We start from the raw sequence: 15,972 nt of genomic DNA on the forward strand, positions 1-15,972 counted from the left end.
AGACTGAATATCAGTGTTACCTGTTAATCATATTTGCACTTAGTGACACCTTAAGCACAGAGATGTCAAAGACCATCAACTGATTAGAAGATTAAAAGTAAAAAAATAAAAAAATCTTTTAAAGAGCAGCTAGCTTTGACAAATGACCTATAAAAATGTTCCTAAAAAGAGAACAAGTTTGCACAAGGAAAGTGTGTGTAAATGGAATGGAAGGATGACATGAGACCCCACTTGCCCCCCTTTTCTTATAGCTTCCAGAAAAAGGTTTAGAGAAAGTGCTTACTTCATTTGTTTGATCATTGACATTCACAAACAGTGGTTTCCAGCCAGCAGGAAGGGTGTTGTTGTCCAGTGCATAGCCATGGTTCTGAGCAGTAATGAAGGCCTGCCTATTTGTGATATTCAGCACTGGCTGGTTCTGCCCTCTGAAAAGCAAAGGAGAGAAATAAATGGGATAAGGATAAAGAAATCACTGAAATGATTTAGTCAATAAGGTAGCAAGCAGAAAGTAACTGAGAAACTTCTAGTTTCAATTGCTCAGTAAAATTTGCACTCAAGAGGAGTCACAAATTGTTAATCCTATCCAAGCATTATACCAAGAAAAATCAATAGTGGACACCTGGTGTGCTTAACTTCCTTAGTTGGACTTAGAGAGGGGAAAATTGCACTGTAGATGGTGTTCAAAGTTCTTCTCTGGCTTTATAGAAACTGGCAAACATATTAAGCTATTTACTCAAAGGCAGTCAAAAATTCACAATGTAAGTTTTAAAATTTTTAAGAGGAAATAAAAAGAAATCTATTAAATCACAGAATAGTTTTAAATAAAGAAAAGGAAGGAAGGAAGGAACAAATGAAGGAAGGAAGGAAAGAAGGGGGAAGGAAGGAAGGAAGGAAGGAAGGAAGGAAGGAAGGAAGGAAGGAAGGAAGGAAGGAAGGAAGGAAGGAAGGAAGGAAGGAAGGAAGGAAGGAAGGAAGGAAAGAAAGCCATCAAGGTGTTCTGGTAGCTGGAGTACAATGCCTGAAATCAGGAAGATTTGAGTGCAAATCTAGCCTCAGACACTTATTGTGACCCTGTTTGCCTCAGTTTCCTCATCTGTAAAATGAGCTGGAGAAGGAAATGGCAAACCACTCCACTGTCCAAGAAAACTTTTGATGGAGTAAACAAAAGTCAGACACAACAGAAATGACTCCACAACAACAAAAAATGTCCTACCTGTTGGCCATGGGCATTTTGTAGGTCTTGGCTCCAGCAGCCAATCCTGTTATTAAATTCCCTGTACTGATTCCAAAGACAGGCTCTTTACGATCGCTCTCAAAGATCTATAAAGGAAAGGATGGTATGAATCGCATATATTGATAACTCTGAAAGGGCACTAATAGTGCCACTTTTCTTCTCTACCCGTATAGGATGTTCTCAATTATGTAGAATGACATTTCAGTTAATTGGGCAGAACCTCTGGTTAACTGAAGGACAGCAAATGCCCTTGATAAATGACAATTTCCAAAGATTCAGAGCGCAGTAAAATACACTGAACACTAAAACTAAACCAACCATAGCTCAGTCCTTCTTGGAGGATGCTTTAAGATGTTATCTGACACTCCTGTGAGGAAGAGAAAATGCCATCTCCACAGGCATTTTCCCAAGAATCATTCTCCAAAAGACACAAAATGAAAATGAATGTGACCTGAATTGACAAACCAAATGCCTGTTTTAAGCATTAGATTTTTCTGTCCTGTTTCTGAGAGTATCTCATAGATTTCTAAAGGATAAGGTCATCCTCATGAATGTGAATTATAATGTTATGTTATAACACTGCAGATGTAGATGGGGGAGAAGTCGATGGGGCATCATCTGTCCTGATCCTAGAAAATGGCCTGAAAGTTGCTTTTTGGCCTGAGGAACAGGTTCCATTATCTCTGACACTCTCCTACTTGGTTCCCCAGTAGAATAATTTATCTTTGCTGCCTCTGAGAGACAGAAAGAATGTTTACACTGAAACAAATAATGAAAAATAATTTAAGAAAACTCTCTAAGTTAAAGGAAATTCTTCATAGCACTCCCAACATGTATGACCCTCTGTAGACCAACCTATACCCAGATTCCATGCATACTGTACCTTCTTGACATTCTGAATTAGAGGCTGTGCAAGAGCTGGGTTCCCGGGTCCTCCAGCAATTAAAAGTCCATCATATTCCATCTTGGTGAAATCATGATTCCAAGGAACCAAATGTACTTCAGCTCCTCTCTAGAAAAAGCAACATAAGGTAAATAATGAGGAAGAGTTTTAATTATATATTTTTTTCCTTAAAAAAGAGAGAGAGAGAGCTGTGTGAACCTGGACAAATTCTCTCAGGCTCAGTTTCTTCATCTAGAAAATGGATAAAAACAACACCTACCTCACAAAGTTATTGTGATAGTCAAATGGGATAAATATAATGTATTTTGCAAACCTTAAAAGATAATTATATGTTATTATTATTTGTTGTTGCCCACTCCCTCACTTAAAAAGTTCATTTCCATGACTGAAATAACAAAGAGCTTTGTTTTGCAAAATAAATAATTCTTTCAGAAGCTCTGCTGTATTTTTTGTGATTCAAATGGTACCATTCTATAATAGAGAACTAATAAGCTCCGTTCAAGTTGAATCATGCAAAGCAAGTTATTTATCTTTTTACAGATTTAAGGGGTGGCATATATATTTCTACATATATATGTATACATATATATATAAAGGCTCCATAATTAGGATCATAATGAACACAGGATATGTATTATCTAGAACCAAAGAAAGCTGACAAAAAGGTGAGAAATCTATTTTCTGTATAGTTCATGCTGGCCTGCCTCTGACCTTCCTTAAAATTACCCTGTGGGCACCCTTTCTTCATTACTTGTTAATCAGTTTTCTTCCCCAGTGTCTGACCACATTTGTCTATGAAATGATGATTAATTTTATCAGACTGACTTTTGGATATGAGAATATAAACTTTTTATATAAAAATAGATACAAATTATATATTCAATGTTAAGCATATCCCAAAGTTAATAATGGGCTGCCAATAATTTGAGATGCTTTAGAATCAGTCCTGGGACAATGCTAACCTCAGGAAAAGAAAAGAAAGAAGGGAAGGGGAAATTCTCCTATCTGCAAAGTAAATTGTTTCCTCAGGGAAAAATAATAACTACAGAATACCTAAAAAGAAAAAAAAAACACTCTCTAAAGAATTTGCAGTGATTGCTTGAATTTTGAAAGTCAGAGATTAATATGAAAAACTTTTATTAGCCTATGCTATCTCAGGATACAATAAGAGCAGAAACAAAAGTGGAGGCATACAAAGACAAAGCATATCTAATGCCATCGTGGGCTTTCTACACCACCTTGGGGCCCACCAACCCTATTCCAAAGCATCATAAATGGGGCAGAAAGTATCCTCTTTTGGGGAAAGAACAGCTATTCAACTGCTTTTTCGCTGCTGATAGCTCTAGAGTTCTCGAATATCTAATAAGCGGGATTAGAGGATCACACCTAGTGCAATCCCTTCATTTTATAGATAACAAAACGTTAGTTCCAGGAAGGAGAAGGGACTTGCCCAAGTTCATTCAGGCAGTGAATGAGGGAGTAAGAATTCAAATTCTCCCAATCTTTTGACTTTTAGTTCAGCCCTCTTGGTACTCTGTTTCTAGTGCAATTAAAATGAAAAGTTTGTCATTTAGTGAACCAAAGGTACAAGGGAAATCCACCCCACACGCAGAGGCAATAAACAATGACCAAGGCAAGAATTCTGTGGTTGTCTTCAACCAGTCATCAAAACACACACACACACACACACACACACACACACACACACACACACACACACCTAAATAAATAAATAAATGAAAGTTTGAGGAATAGTTGTACTAAAGGAAAAAAAAAGAGGATGGGAATGACTTACCTTCACTAGTAAACGGATTACATTCTGCTTTATTCCACAGTCTACAGCAACTACTCTAACAGGATTTCCTTTGCCATACACCTTGACATCCTGCATTTTGAAATCAAGAGAGTTAGAGGGAAGCTACTATTGTGAGCGACACACTAATATCATAAACACATTTGGAAACGGTTTGCACTTAGACTAGTGGCAGATTGATTGCTAACTACTGGGGAGTGACTGGCAGTTAACAATCAATTTGCGAGAAAGACTCAGCAAGTGCCACAGCCTGAATCTTTTTTTTCATGAAATTTTTTAAAATGTACTTTGCTGTTTTATATATACTGTTGATTACAGTAATAACAATGATCCCTAAGAAATTGGTTGTTTCCATAGTTAACGACCATCTTTCCCGTGTTTTGCCTCATTAACAGCTAGCGGCGATGAGATTTTCGAGTATTATTGCCTGATTCAGCACTAGACAGATGGGGCAATAGATACATCATGCCTTAAACACCACTTGATCCTCAACTTGTAATAAATATGGGATGTGGTAAAGCTGAGTGCCTGTGTAATAAGACTATGCAAAGATTCTGAAATTAAAAAAAAATCAGCATGAGACTATCAGAAATAACTAGCCTGGTGTCGATCAGTATCCTTTTGGCTCATTTTGAAAAACTGTGTTTAGAGGTCAGATTTCATAATGGGATCTCAAAGCACATCATAATCATTAGCTCAACTTTAAGTACTGCTTAGAGGTTAAGGAAAAATGACCTTTCCACATGTATTCTCTCACAAAACATTTTCCCTCAAAGTCACAAAATGGAAGAAGTGGAAAGCAGCTAAATTTAATCTTTATCTTTGGCATTAGACTTCGTATACAATTCCCAAGAGTTTGGGGGAACTTTCTAAAGGATAAGAATCTTTATTTAGGTGACAGGATGAAAACTTAAATCTACTTGGCTAAAAAAGACTTTCTAACTTTAGAGAATATTTTAAGGTAAAATATTTATATGAAATCATAGACATTGGACATGGAAACTGGATGGGACACCTAATTATATTTTAATAGATCTGTAATTTCATTCATCTGCATATTCCCTCAAAACCTATCCATGTCAGCTCATCTGTGTAACTCTTCTCTATATATCTTCTCATTAAAGACTTCAATGTGGCAAGGATGGATGTACCCAACATGCTGGAACCTTCATCTCCACCTCTTGATATTGCATTCCCACCAATGGACCACACAGGCAGGCTGTCACCTGGTTATCACTTAAGTGGCTCTCCCACTTCCTTGTCTTGCCAGGAATTTTTTTTTTGATGATATCATTTATACTACATCGGCACAATTTTTCATTAGTTATGTGTTGCAGCACCTTTGTGTCTACTTATTCTCTTTTGGGTAAGCTATAACTTTAATTCTTCAAATATGGATGTGTTTCTGTAACTCATGGTCATATGGTACCACTAGAAAAAGTAAGGAATGGGGGGGGGGGGAAGCCCCTGGATTTACAGCCAGAGAATATAGGTTTCATTCCAAGCTCTACTACTTACCACTTAGGTGACCAAGAATATCAACTATTTTTTCTGGTTATCAGTTCCTTGGCTATAAAATGAGAGGTTTGGTGCCTTTATGGTTCTTTTTTAGTTCTATATCTAATATCCTAAGAATTATTAGTTAAGAATATGACACTTCATTTGAGCAAAAATTGAGAATTGAGTCTGATTCCCCCCAAAAAGCTTTTCTCCCAGTGCTCCACTATGGAACCCTTAGGGTCTCAAAAGTTATGCCAAGGAGCCAAAAGCTGGCAAAAACTTGAAAACAAATAGAGAGACTTTGTCTCTTCTCTGAGGAATGCTTATTTCTCTGCCCAGTCTAAGAAGCTTCTCATAGATCAAAGAATCTAGAGCTGGAAGGGATATTCAGGGTCTTCTTGTCCAACTCCCTCATTTTGCAGATGAGGAACCCAAAGTCCCAGGAGGTTGTGACTTGCCCAGGTCTCACAGGAAGTGACAGCCCTCCCCACTTCAGCATGCTTCCTCTTCTCACTTGATCAGACATGGTAGGGTCATGACATTTTTTGGCCACAGTAACTTTCAAAGAGTACATGTTCTAAGAAAGTTATGAATATGTCAGTGGAGAAAATCTTCAAATCAAACAAGTTGCAAATCTTTGAGGTCTTTAAGTAGTTTTTTCTTCCAAATTTTCTGAAGTAATCCTAAGAGAAAAAGTGCTATCAGGCCTTCCTTCTCAGAGGAAGATAAACTCCAGCTTGACTGTTTACAATGAGTCTGAGTAATCTCTCAAAACAGAAAACTCCAGGGGTGAAGAGTGAAATTGCACAGGTAACACACCAAACAGGGTAGCCCTGCTGTCTAGTGTCAGGTACTTAGATGTGCAGTCTGAAGCCTTGAAACTCTGCAGTCCATCCAAACTCATCAACTCAAATGAGTCATCTTTGTCTCTTCTATCATTTCCCCACATATAATCAGTTGCCCCTGTACCCTACTTTACCATCACAGCATCTCCCAAATCTGTCTTCTATTCTCTCCTCATACTGCCACCATCCTGGCTCAGGATTTCATTATATTGGGTTTGCACTAGAACAATAGGGTCAGTCATTTAATCAACAAGAATTTATTAAGCACCTATTATATGCCAGTCACTGTGCTGCAAATAAAAACAGTCTTCCCTCTCCAGGATCCCACAGTCTAATGGGGGAGATGATAAGCAAATAACTGTGTAAAAGCAAAATATATACAGGATAATTTGGAAGTAGTGTCTGGGGGCATATCACTAAAATTAAAGAAGCCTTAAGAAAGGCTTCTTAAACAAGGTGGTACTTAAGCTAAGATTTGAAGAGATTCAGCAAAGCTGGGAGGCAGAAAGGAGGAGGAAAAGCATTCCAGATGTGGTGAACAGTGAGGAAAAATGCTCTCAGTCAGTCGATGGAGCATTTTATGCAAGGAATTGCAGAGGACAATATCACTGGATAACAGGGAACATTTGAGGAGGGAAAGGTGCAAAAAAAAGAAAAAGAAATAGGAAGGATTCTAGTTATGAAGGACAGATCCTAGAGGTAATATGGAGCCACTTGAGTTTATTGAATGGGAGGAGGAAGTGGTATGGTTAAATTTTCCCTTAAGAAAATCGATTTGAGGGTTAAGTGGAAGATGGATCAGACTATGAAGATACTTGAGGTAGAGATGCCAATGAGCAGGCTATTACAATTGTCCAGGTGTAGACTGGCAAAGGTCTACACCAGGGTGGTTCCAGTGCTGGAGGAGAGAAAGGGGTTTATATGAGAGATTATGAAGAGAGAGTTAGGAAGGTAAAAATGAAGGACTAAACCACTGATTGGATAAGGGATGGGGGATGAGAAAGAGTGAGAAGTTGAGGATGACACCAAGATGGTGAGCCATTGGCCTGGGAGGTTGATGGTACACTTGACTGTAATAGGAAAGTTAAGAAGAGGGAAAAAATTTGAAAATACAAGACTGGAAGTCAAGTAAGGCCAGTCAAGTGGATCTGAGTCATTTGAGCTGAAACAACAACTGAAATTATGAGTACTTATGAGATCACCAAATGAAATAGTATAGAGAGAGAATATTTAGATCTGGTAAAGACAAATGAAGTGACTAGCACCATGTCACTACAGGAGCAAGTGGCACCACTCTGCACTCCATTCTTCATACGGCTGCCATCTTGTAACTAATGCACAGGTCTGATCCTCTCATTTTCTTATCCTAAAACCTTCTCTCTTTTCCCATTGCAGATAGGATCCTAAATTAGCAGACCTATGTGTTTGGAACTAGAAGGAAACTGGGAGGAAATCAGAGCCAACTGCTTTATTTTACAAAGGAGGATGAGACCCTGAGAGGTTCAATGTCTGCCCAAGTGGTACAGTTAATATTTGAACTAAGATTCTCAGACTCCAAGTGCAGCATTCTTTCCATGGTACCATGCTGCTTCAGACATTTCCAAGGCTGACATTTAATCCCCTCCTATCAGACTCTACTTCCTTTTATGCATTTGTTCCAACCATACTGAGTGAGTACTGTGTCTCAACCTCATGGTGCCCTCTCCTCCCTACATGCATTCACACTATTGATCTCTCACCCCACAATGAGCATGTGCTCTCTTTGTTAAAATTATTTTGTGAAGCCTAGCTCAGGTATTACTTCCTCCATAAAAATTTCCCTGATCTCTCAGACTGAAAGTGATCTCCTCTTCAAAATTCAGATAGCACTCGGATTTAATCTCTCCATTACTGATATTCATTCTTCCTCCTATAACCGTTATCCATCTACATGTTTTATACTCCTTCCCTCCATTAGACAATAAGCTCTTATTCAGGAGATACTATTTGCAATTTATTTTTATGCTTTGGCAGGACACAAAACTGTACCATACACTTGATAGATATTTGTTAAACTGGATTGGATAGAGAGCCATAGTTTTCTAATGATATTATCTGGCATTCAAAATAGGAATCGTATAATCCATAAATGATCAGGTAAAGAGGATTCTAACTATATTTGCAGCCTCAACTTCTCTTCTTGACTCAGAAGCACGCTTCTCTATGTCCTTCCCCACCAATAGAACCAGGAGACCAGCTTGATTGCATCTGTCTTCTCCTTTATGACAGGACAAGACTCACAGCAGTCGGAGGCAGTGACTGTTTGTCCTCCAATATGGGCTCCTTCTGTGCTGCCATGAAACTGATGGGGCTATTTTTACTTTGATAATAACCCCCTTGGAAAGAGTCCTCTGGTGCATCAGAAGATTTCATAGCTGGAACCCTTCATGATGAGACATTGCTCTCTATAGTAATTCTAGTTGGTGCTGGGTGACAAACTAAATCATTTCACACAGGTGAATGCTTACCAGCAAGGGGGAAACCATCCTTTCTAAAGACCCCAGGGAGAAGGTGCTGTCTAAATAAGGTAAGGGGTGGGAGATTCAATGCCATCAGAATGAATTTGCAGCAGACAAACCCTCTATCTATCTCATTACACACATTTAGTTTCTGAATAGAGAAGCCTGAAATTTAAAAAAAACTTTAAAATAAAATTAAATGCTAATAAATTCAGATTTCTACAATTTGAGAAAAAGTTTCATGCAAATCTCTGTGTAGCTATTCTTATCAGAATGTTATTGTTGTTTCATTATCCATGATAATATTACTTCAAATGGTAATTAATATTATAGCTCATAAGATCACAAAGCTAAAGATAGAAAGGATCTCAAAGGCCACCATTTTGTCCAACTCCATCACCGCCACTCTGCCCAACTCTTGACAGATAAGTAAACTGGGACCCAGTCACAATGCTTTTATATTGATGATGGGAGCAGTAACACTGTCTGCAATGTTAAACTAAAAAAAACATAAGCACAATCAAGTCTGAAGATGGTCCAGAGAAAAGAAACATAAGCTCTTCTCACCCTGACTAATAATAATCAGTTTAGGAGTTGGACATTTAAAAAGGGATGGCTTGCAAGGAGATAAAGAAAAGAAAGGAAAAGGAAGACAGAGCAAGAGGAGAGAGAGAGAGTTTGTCCAGGGCTGAGTGTGAGTCCTTGGAAGTGAGAAAATAACATGCTCATTCAGTACTCTAGAGAGCATTTTGGCAGCTAACTCTCTGAAGGATGGAGAAATGATCATTTAGGTTTTTACACATGTAAAAAACAGAGACTAGTTGATTAAACATCCATCAGTATTTCTGGGCTTCTAAAATTGGTCAACTTCTTTCAGGGACACTAAAGATTCTACTCTGAGTGTTTTAACACCTTCACTATGACCCATCCTCCTCTAACTTTCATGTACAAAATGATAAGCTAATTGATACATAAATATATAACAAATTAGAGTAATAAATTCATCCATCACCAATGATCAAAATCCCATATTTCTCTTGAACCTACAGTCTATTTCACTGATCAGAATTCTCTAGCTTACCTCATCAAAAAGTAAACCACTTGAACCAAAAAGATGCAAAAATTCATTCATATCTAGTAAGTAGCAGACAAAGTTTTAGGATAAAATAATTAATCCCTCTTGAGTTCTGATGCTCTATCGGAATAGGCTAAGTCACCTAACTTTGATTAATAGCTCAGGATATTTAATATTTGTAGGATTTTGGCAGAAAAAGGATGATTAAATATTTGGTGGATATTTTTCTTCAAATACAAATCACACAGTGGCTTTCATAATACATATATAATATACATGCAAATTTATATATATACTTTTTATGTATGCTTACATACCTATAGCTGTGTCTGCATATACATGTTTGTATTATATGCATGGATAGATATGTGTATGTATTATGTGTTGTGAAATATATATACCCTATTAGACATAAATAAATAGATGGATATTGGTCTGGACCCAGATTTCCTTGGTGTGGGGAGCAAACGTGTACAATATCCACCAAGGATGAAGATCAGTAACTATTCCACAATTCAGAATCTTTGAGAGGGAGGGAGTTCTGTGTGTCTTGGAACCCTTGTACAAGTTGGTAAAGCTTATGGACCCCATCTCAAAATAGTGTTTTTAAGTGCACAAAATATATAGGATTTCAAAGAAAACCAATTACACTGAAATATAATTATCAAAATATTTTAAACTAATTTAGAGACCCTCATTTAAGAAAACCTGTTGAGAGATTTGCCTAGGGCATCCATGGCAAAGTGAAGAATGTTGTGTCTAAGGTCACATAGCCAGTCCAAGCCACAGGTCAGATTGGAGCCCAAGTATTTCTAATTCCAAGGCCAGCTCTCTGTCCACTAAATCACAACTGCCTCTCACATCTCTTTATCGAAAAGAGAGGATAAAGTATCTGCCTAACAACTAAATAAATAAAGAGTATTAAGTCCTACTGTCTGCATTCAAGAAACGCTGTGTACTGACCTCAGCCCCAAACCCACTCCCCCCAAATAAAGCTACTCTCACTTTTCACTAATAAGGAAACCGCTTGGTCTTGTGGTAGTCTGATTTCTATGAAATAAGTATTTATTATTAGACAGATTATCCAGGCTGATAATTATCCTCTTTGAGGAGCAGAGTGAGCTGTCAGGTTTATTTATAAAACTGCTTTTGACACTGAGAAAATGAAGCTATAGACTGAAGGAAACTACAGACTCATCCTTAAAAGCTTTACAACCAGGATATTTGTACTTTTGAAGGACTAGGGGTAAGAGGAGGACCACCTCTGCAATTATTTCCCTTGGATAGTCTCAGTAAAATTCTTGGATTATCTCAAGAACCACAACATTCAATTGCAAGACTAGAAGTAAATCAATTTCTCTGTTCCTTAGACGAATCTCTCAACAAAGTTTCTTAACCTAGAAGCTCTAAACACTGTATTAAAAAATAGTTTAATAACTGTATTTTGACATAGTTGTTTTCTTTGTATTCTTATATATTTTGTGCGCTGAAAATTATTCAAAGATGGAACCTATAAGCTTTAACAACCTTGAAAAGTTTTCTGTGGAACACACACAAAAAAAGAAAAAAAAAGAGTAAGAGCTCTCTCTCTTAGCCTCTAAGTTTCAGCTTCTACTAAAATAAAAAAAAAATCTGCCTCGATTCCTGCACATATTCCTAGGAAAAAAAAAAGAATTGACCCTTCCTCTGAGAAGTGTTTAGTGGCATTGTAAAGCTGAGCCCCAAATATAAAACGTCTTCGGTGATTTATAGCTTTGGAAGCTGTAGATTCCACCTAACCAAACACGAAGCACTTTCAAATATTTAGGGTCAAGAATGGCTATTTCAGAAAAGAGGGGCTATTAAGGAGGAGTGACTCAAGTCAGGCCACCACTCCCAAAAAGAATACTTTTCTGAAATCTCTATTTGTAACACGTTTCTACCAGTGGACAATGAGCATGCCTTTATGCTCGTATGAATCATATCCTTAACAGGTTGGTGTTGGGTTTAAGTGTTTATCTCCTGTTTGTCGTACACTATCGGCTTCCTTTCCCAAATCGTGGCTTCTCCTTAGTCTACTTTCGCCAGTATGTATCTCGCTCCATCTTTCTTTGCCAGCATATCAGAATGTTCTTGGTCGTTTTGCTATCAGCAACATGGTAAGCTCCAACCAGATTGGGACGGTCAGATAAGCACAGATAAGTTCAGAAGTTCATTTTCTTTAATTAAAAAATGGAAATGGAAATGTCTATTAGATCCCAAGTTTCTTGTAAGGGCAAGGGCCTGGAGCTATTTTTTATCAAGTACTACTGTGCTTAGCACTGGAGAATAGGCCTTGGGAATGCTAAGTAATTCTGCCTGAGACCCTGACATGAGAGGTTTCAAGGAAGAAATCTGCTCATGTTAAGCCTGTTTTTGATTCTTTCATTTCTAGAAGTGACCAACGGCAACAAACAAGAAGAGAAAAATAGAGGGATGTGGAAAGAGGAGAAAATAAATAGAACCTAACATTTCAATATCATTTTTTGGAACAAAAGTCCATGCTTTAAATGAATATCCCTTTTTGTTCTTATTTATTCAATTCAACAACAAAGAATATCTAATTTAAAAAAAAAAACATTTATCAAGGGGTAAGCATATGCAAAATATAATCCTAAATGCTGGGGGTACAAAGATAAAAATGATATGGTTCCTGCCTTCATGAAACTTATATTAAGCTTTTAAAAACATAAAGTCTTGGGTGACGGGATTTATTCTTTCCCTTCTATTACTGACTCATGAGACTCAACTAACTACTTTGTAGTCCAGCTTTTCAATCTTTGGGAAAAAAAAAATGTTTGTTTTGAAAGCATTTCATGAAATTTAATGAGGGCCTGTTTTTAAAATATTCAGGATGTATCAGGAGAGGGGAAAAGGTGCAATGCAGTGCAACAATATGAGGCAAGCTTATTTTATTGTCCATCACTACTTTAAAATGTTAATCAGTCAAGATGAATCCTTTATTGGAATTTCTACTATGTGCCCATAAATTTTACAACCTCTGGCATTTAAATACCAAGCTCATTTTGTTTTAGACAAAGTGTTAATAGGAAACATTTGTCCTTACCTTTACTTCCTAAAAGCAGTGAGGGTTTACCTTTTAGGAAAGGTGATAGCAAGGCTTCACTTATCCTTTAGTGTGACTGAATGAGGCATATATACTACATAAGTGAATTTTCTAAATAATTTCATTCTGTGCCTTTAAGCACAATAACTTTTTGTTTAATCTGAACCATTTTGAGGGAAAATTACAGAAGATACACTGCTTACTTAGTGTATATTTACCATAATTCAACTTGATGACTAGAGGCCAACCTTGTAAACATAATTATGTGTCAGAATATAAATTGAGTGAGTGAGGAGAGAGGAACTAATGTGAACATAGCTATTTGCTCCTCTACTGCAATAGCCTCAGACTGTTACATCTATTGAATTCTCACTCTTCATAATTTCTGGTTTTGTCTTCTCCTTCGTTGTCAAAGTTGTCAATGGCCCTTTCTTGCTGATGTCAAAATCCCCAAATCAAATTTTCTAATTTGTTGTTTCTTATTGTTGTGAGCTAAAAAACCAGATAACCAAGATGGTTGGCATTGGGTCCAAGTTAGGAGTGAAGAGGCTCAAAAGTAAAGTTGTGAGGAAATCTGTAATCAGCATATATGTGCTTTACTGGGATTTTTTGGCTATTAAAAAAGACAATTTTGCTAATTTCCTGATTCTCTGTGTGGTAGAAAACTAAAGTGGCTTGATAAATAAATGAGATGCTACTATACCAAATAAGTAAGATTAAAGAGAAGGACCTACATTTTCCAAATATAAAGGAGAAAGTCTCTCACCTTGGTTGAAACTTCAGCAATCAAGTTCTGCTTATTTGGATCCACAAACTCCACAGGCTGACCTTCAAATTCAATCTTTCCAAGCATGGTGCCCTGTCAAATTAAAGAATTAGACAGCTAAATGTGAGCAACAAAGAAGGTGCTGACAGGCTAAACTCATAGGGATTTGAACAGCTGCTCCAAAATTTAGACATCTTTATAACTGCTTAATTTGTCTATGGAAGTTTATTCACCTTCTCAAACTTGAAAAATAAAAGGTTTATATATCAAGGGTTTTTAAAAAAAAAACTATGGAAAATATAATGGGTTTATTTAGAGCTTCCTGAGAGTAAATAAGGTATCCAAATTTAGGTCTTGAGATTCCAAGTTGGTAAAGTTTGGAACACTACCACATGCCTTTGGTGCCCTAGAAAAATGGTTATTTTTTTAGTTCAGAGGCTCCAAAACTGCCAATTGGGATGAAAAGAGAATGATAAAATTGGAAGTGGATGGATAAAATAGTGTCATCTTTATACTATCAGAGTGAGTTTGGTTAAGAACAAAGATTAAATACTATGCAAAATAAGTCCCAAGCCAAGGCAATAGCAAAGTTTACTCTAGTCAATACCTGGGACAGCAATCTGACAGTTACATTCTTTCAGTAAAGTGCCTATTTGACCCAGAAGTTTTTCCCACCCTTTTCTTATTTATCCAATCAAGAATTATTTCTTCCTTTCAAGTAATAGTATTCTTATTCTCCTTTTGGATTTCTTTACTGTGCTACTTTGAAAAGACAATTTGGGTGTGCATAAGAAGCCTTTCCATGAAAATGTCATGTTAATCTTAGTTGCCAAGATTTTATTTAGGGAGGAAAGTTAAATACTTGCATGATTTTCCCTTTTCCAAAGAAATTGTTGCATGGGAAGAAATAGAAACAAGGCTTTGTTCCATGTCTGAAATTGTCATTTAGGAGAAAAGTCACTTAGGATTAAGCTGCTGGAATTAGAAAAACCAGCATGTTAATGGTTTTCAATTGAGTGTTCAAAAATATTGGATCACTCCAGGCCTAGGAAGAGCTGCCTCACTGCCTAGCTACCTAGCAAAACTGATTACAAACCACCTTTCACCTCCACACTGCATTACTAAATAACATCATGGTCTGTTCACAGAGTAAATGTTTATTTATGCATTCCTAATTTTGAAACTCGGGTCTCATTCTTTAGTCCTAAAAGCATGGTGAATGAAATAATAATTCGTTTTTCAAACTAAGGTGGATAGAAAAGGTTGTGGTATGTGTGTGTTACATAAACCAAGATCACCCAAGTTCCAAGTTTGCATTACTGCCATTTTAGACATGCCAAACCACTGCCAAATTATTAAAATAATACTTGTTTAAGGATGAAAATGAAGAATTTATCTTAAGAATTGGAAGCAGTCTGGTATGTTGCTTCCCCAAAATCATTAGACCTTACTAAATTCTATTTAACTTGCAAAATCCAATAGCTGAACAGATTTTGCCACTGATTACTTCTACCTCTACAGCCTTCCCCATAAGCTTCTGCTGCTACCACTGTCAGTAGATTGATATTGGAAGCATCTTTATGTCACAAACATTTGAGTTTCTTTCTGAATGTTACTTCTTATAAAAACCAAGGGAAAGGGAATTGAAATGTGATACTAAAGTTTAGATTGCTGTTAGGTCACATAGCACATTGGTTCATTTTCTTGGCCAGTCCCTGTTTCCATTGACAGTAATAAATAATTAAGTTATTTATAATAAAATTATAAAATGTTATTTTATATATAAATTATATATAATAATAGAAGGAGAAAAAGAGAAAGAAAGAAAGAAAGAAAGAAAGAAAGAAAGAAAGAAAGAAAGAAAGAAAGAAAGAAAGAAAGAAAGAAAGAAAGAAAGAAAGAAAGAAAGAAAGAAAGAAAGAAAGAAAGAAAGAAAGAGAGAGAGAGAGAGAGAGAGAGAGAGAGAGAGAGAGAGAGAGAGAGAGAGAGAGAGAGGGAGGGAGGGAGGGAGGGAGGGAGGGAGGGAGGGAGGGAGGGAGGGAGGGAGGGAGGGAGGGAGGAAGGAAGGAAGGGAGGGAGGAAGGAAGGAAGGAAGGAAGGAAGGAAGGAAGGAAGGAAGGAAGGAAGGAAGGAAGGAAGGAAGGAAGGAAGGAAAAGGAAGGAAGGAAGGAAGGAAGGAAGGAAGGAAGGAAGGAAGGAAGGAAGGAAGGAAGGAAGGAAGGAAAGAAAGAACTAAAGGAAAAAAAGTTAAA

The 15,972-nt window shown here is 37.1% G+C and overlaps 1 protein-coding gene across 1 annotated transcript in view; it reads right to left on the reverse strand.

Annotated features, from left to right (window-relative positions):
* The window catches only part of CPS1 (carbamoyl-phosphate synthase 1), a 148,442-nt gene that overhangs the window by 103,843 nt on the left and 28,627 nt on the right, over nt 1-15,972 (reverse strand). The window contains exons 6-10 of the mRNA XM_001369228.5: nt 13,721-13,813; nt 3,934-4,023; nt 2,118-2,246; nt 1,214-1,320; nt 284-425 (exon numbers count right to left, since the gene is read on the reverse strand). Of these exons, the coding sequence (XP_001369265.1) occupies nt 284-425; nt 1,214-1,320; nt 2,118-2,246; nt 3,934-4,023; nt 13,721-13,813 (561 nt within the window). The remainder of the gene's footprint in view (nt 1-283; nt 426-1,213; nt 1,321-2,117; nt 2,247-3,933; nt 4,024-13,720; nt 13,814-15,972) is intronic.

This window comes from Monodelphis domestica, chromosome 8 (assembly GCF_027887165.1).
Source record: "Monodelphis domestica isolate mMonDom1 chromosome 8, mMonDom1.pri, whole genome shotgun sequence".
Classification (NCBI taxonomy): domain Eukaryota; kingdom Metazoa; phylum Chordata; class Mammalia; order Didelphimorphia; family Didelphidae; genus Monodelphis; species Monodelphis domestica.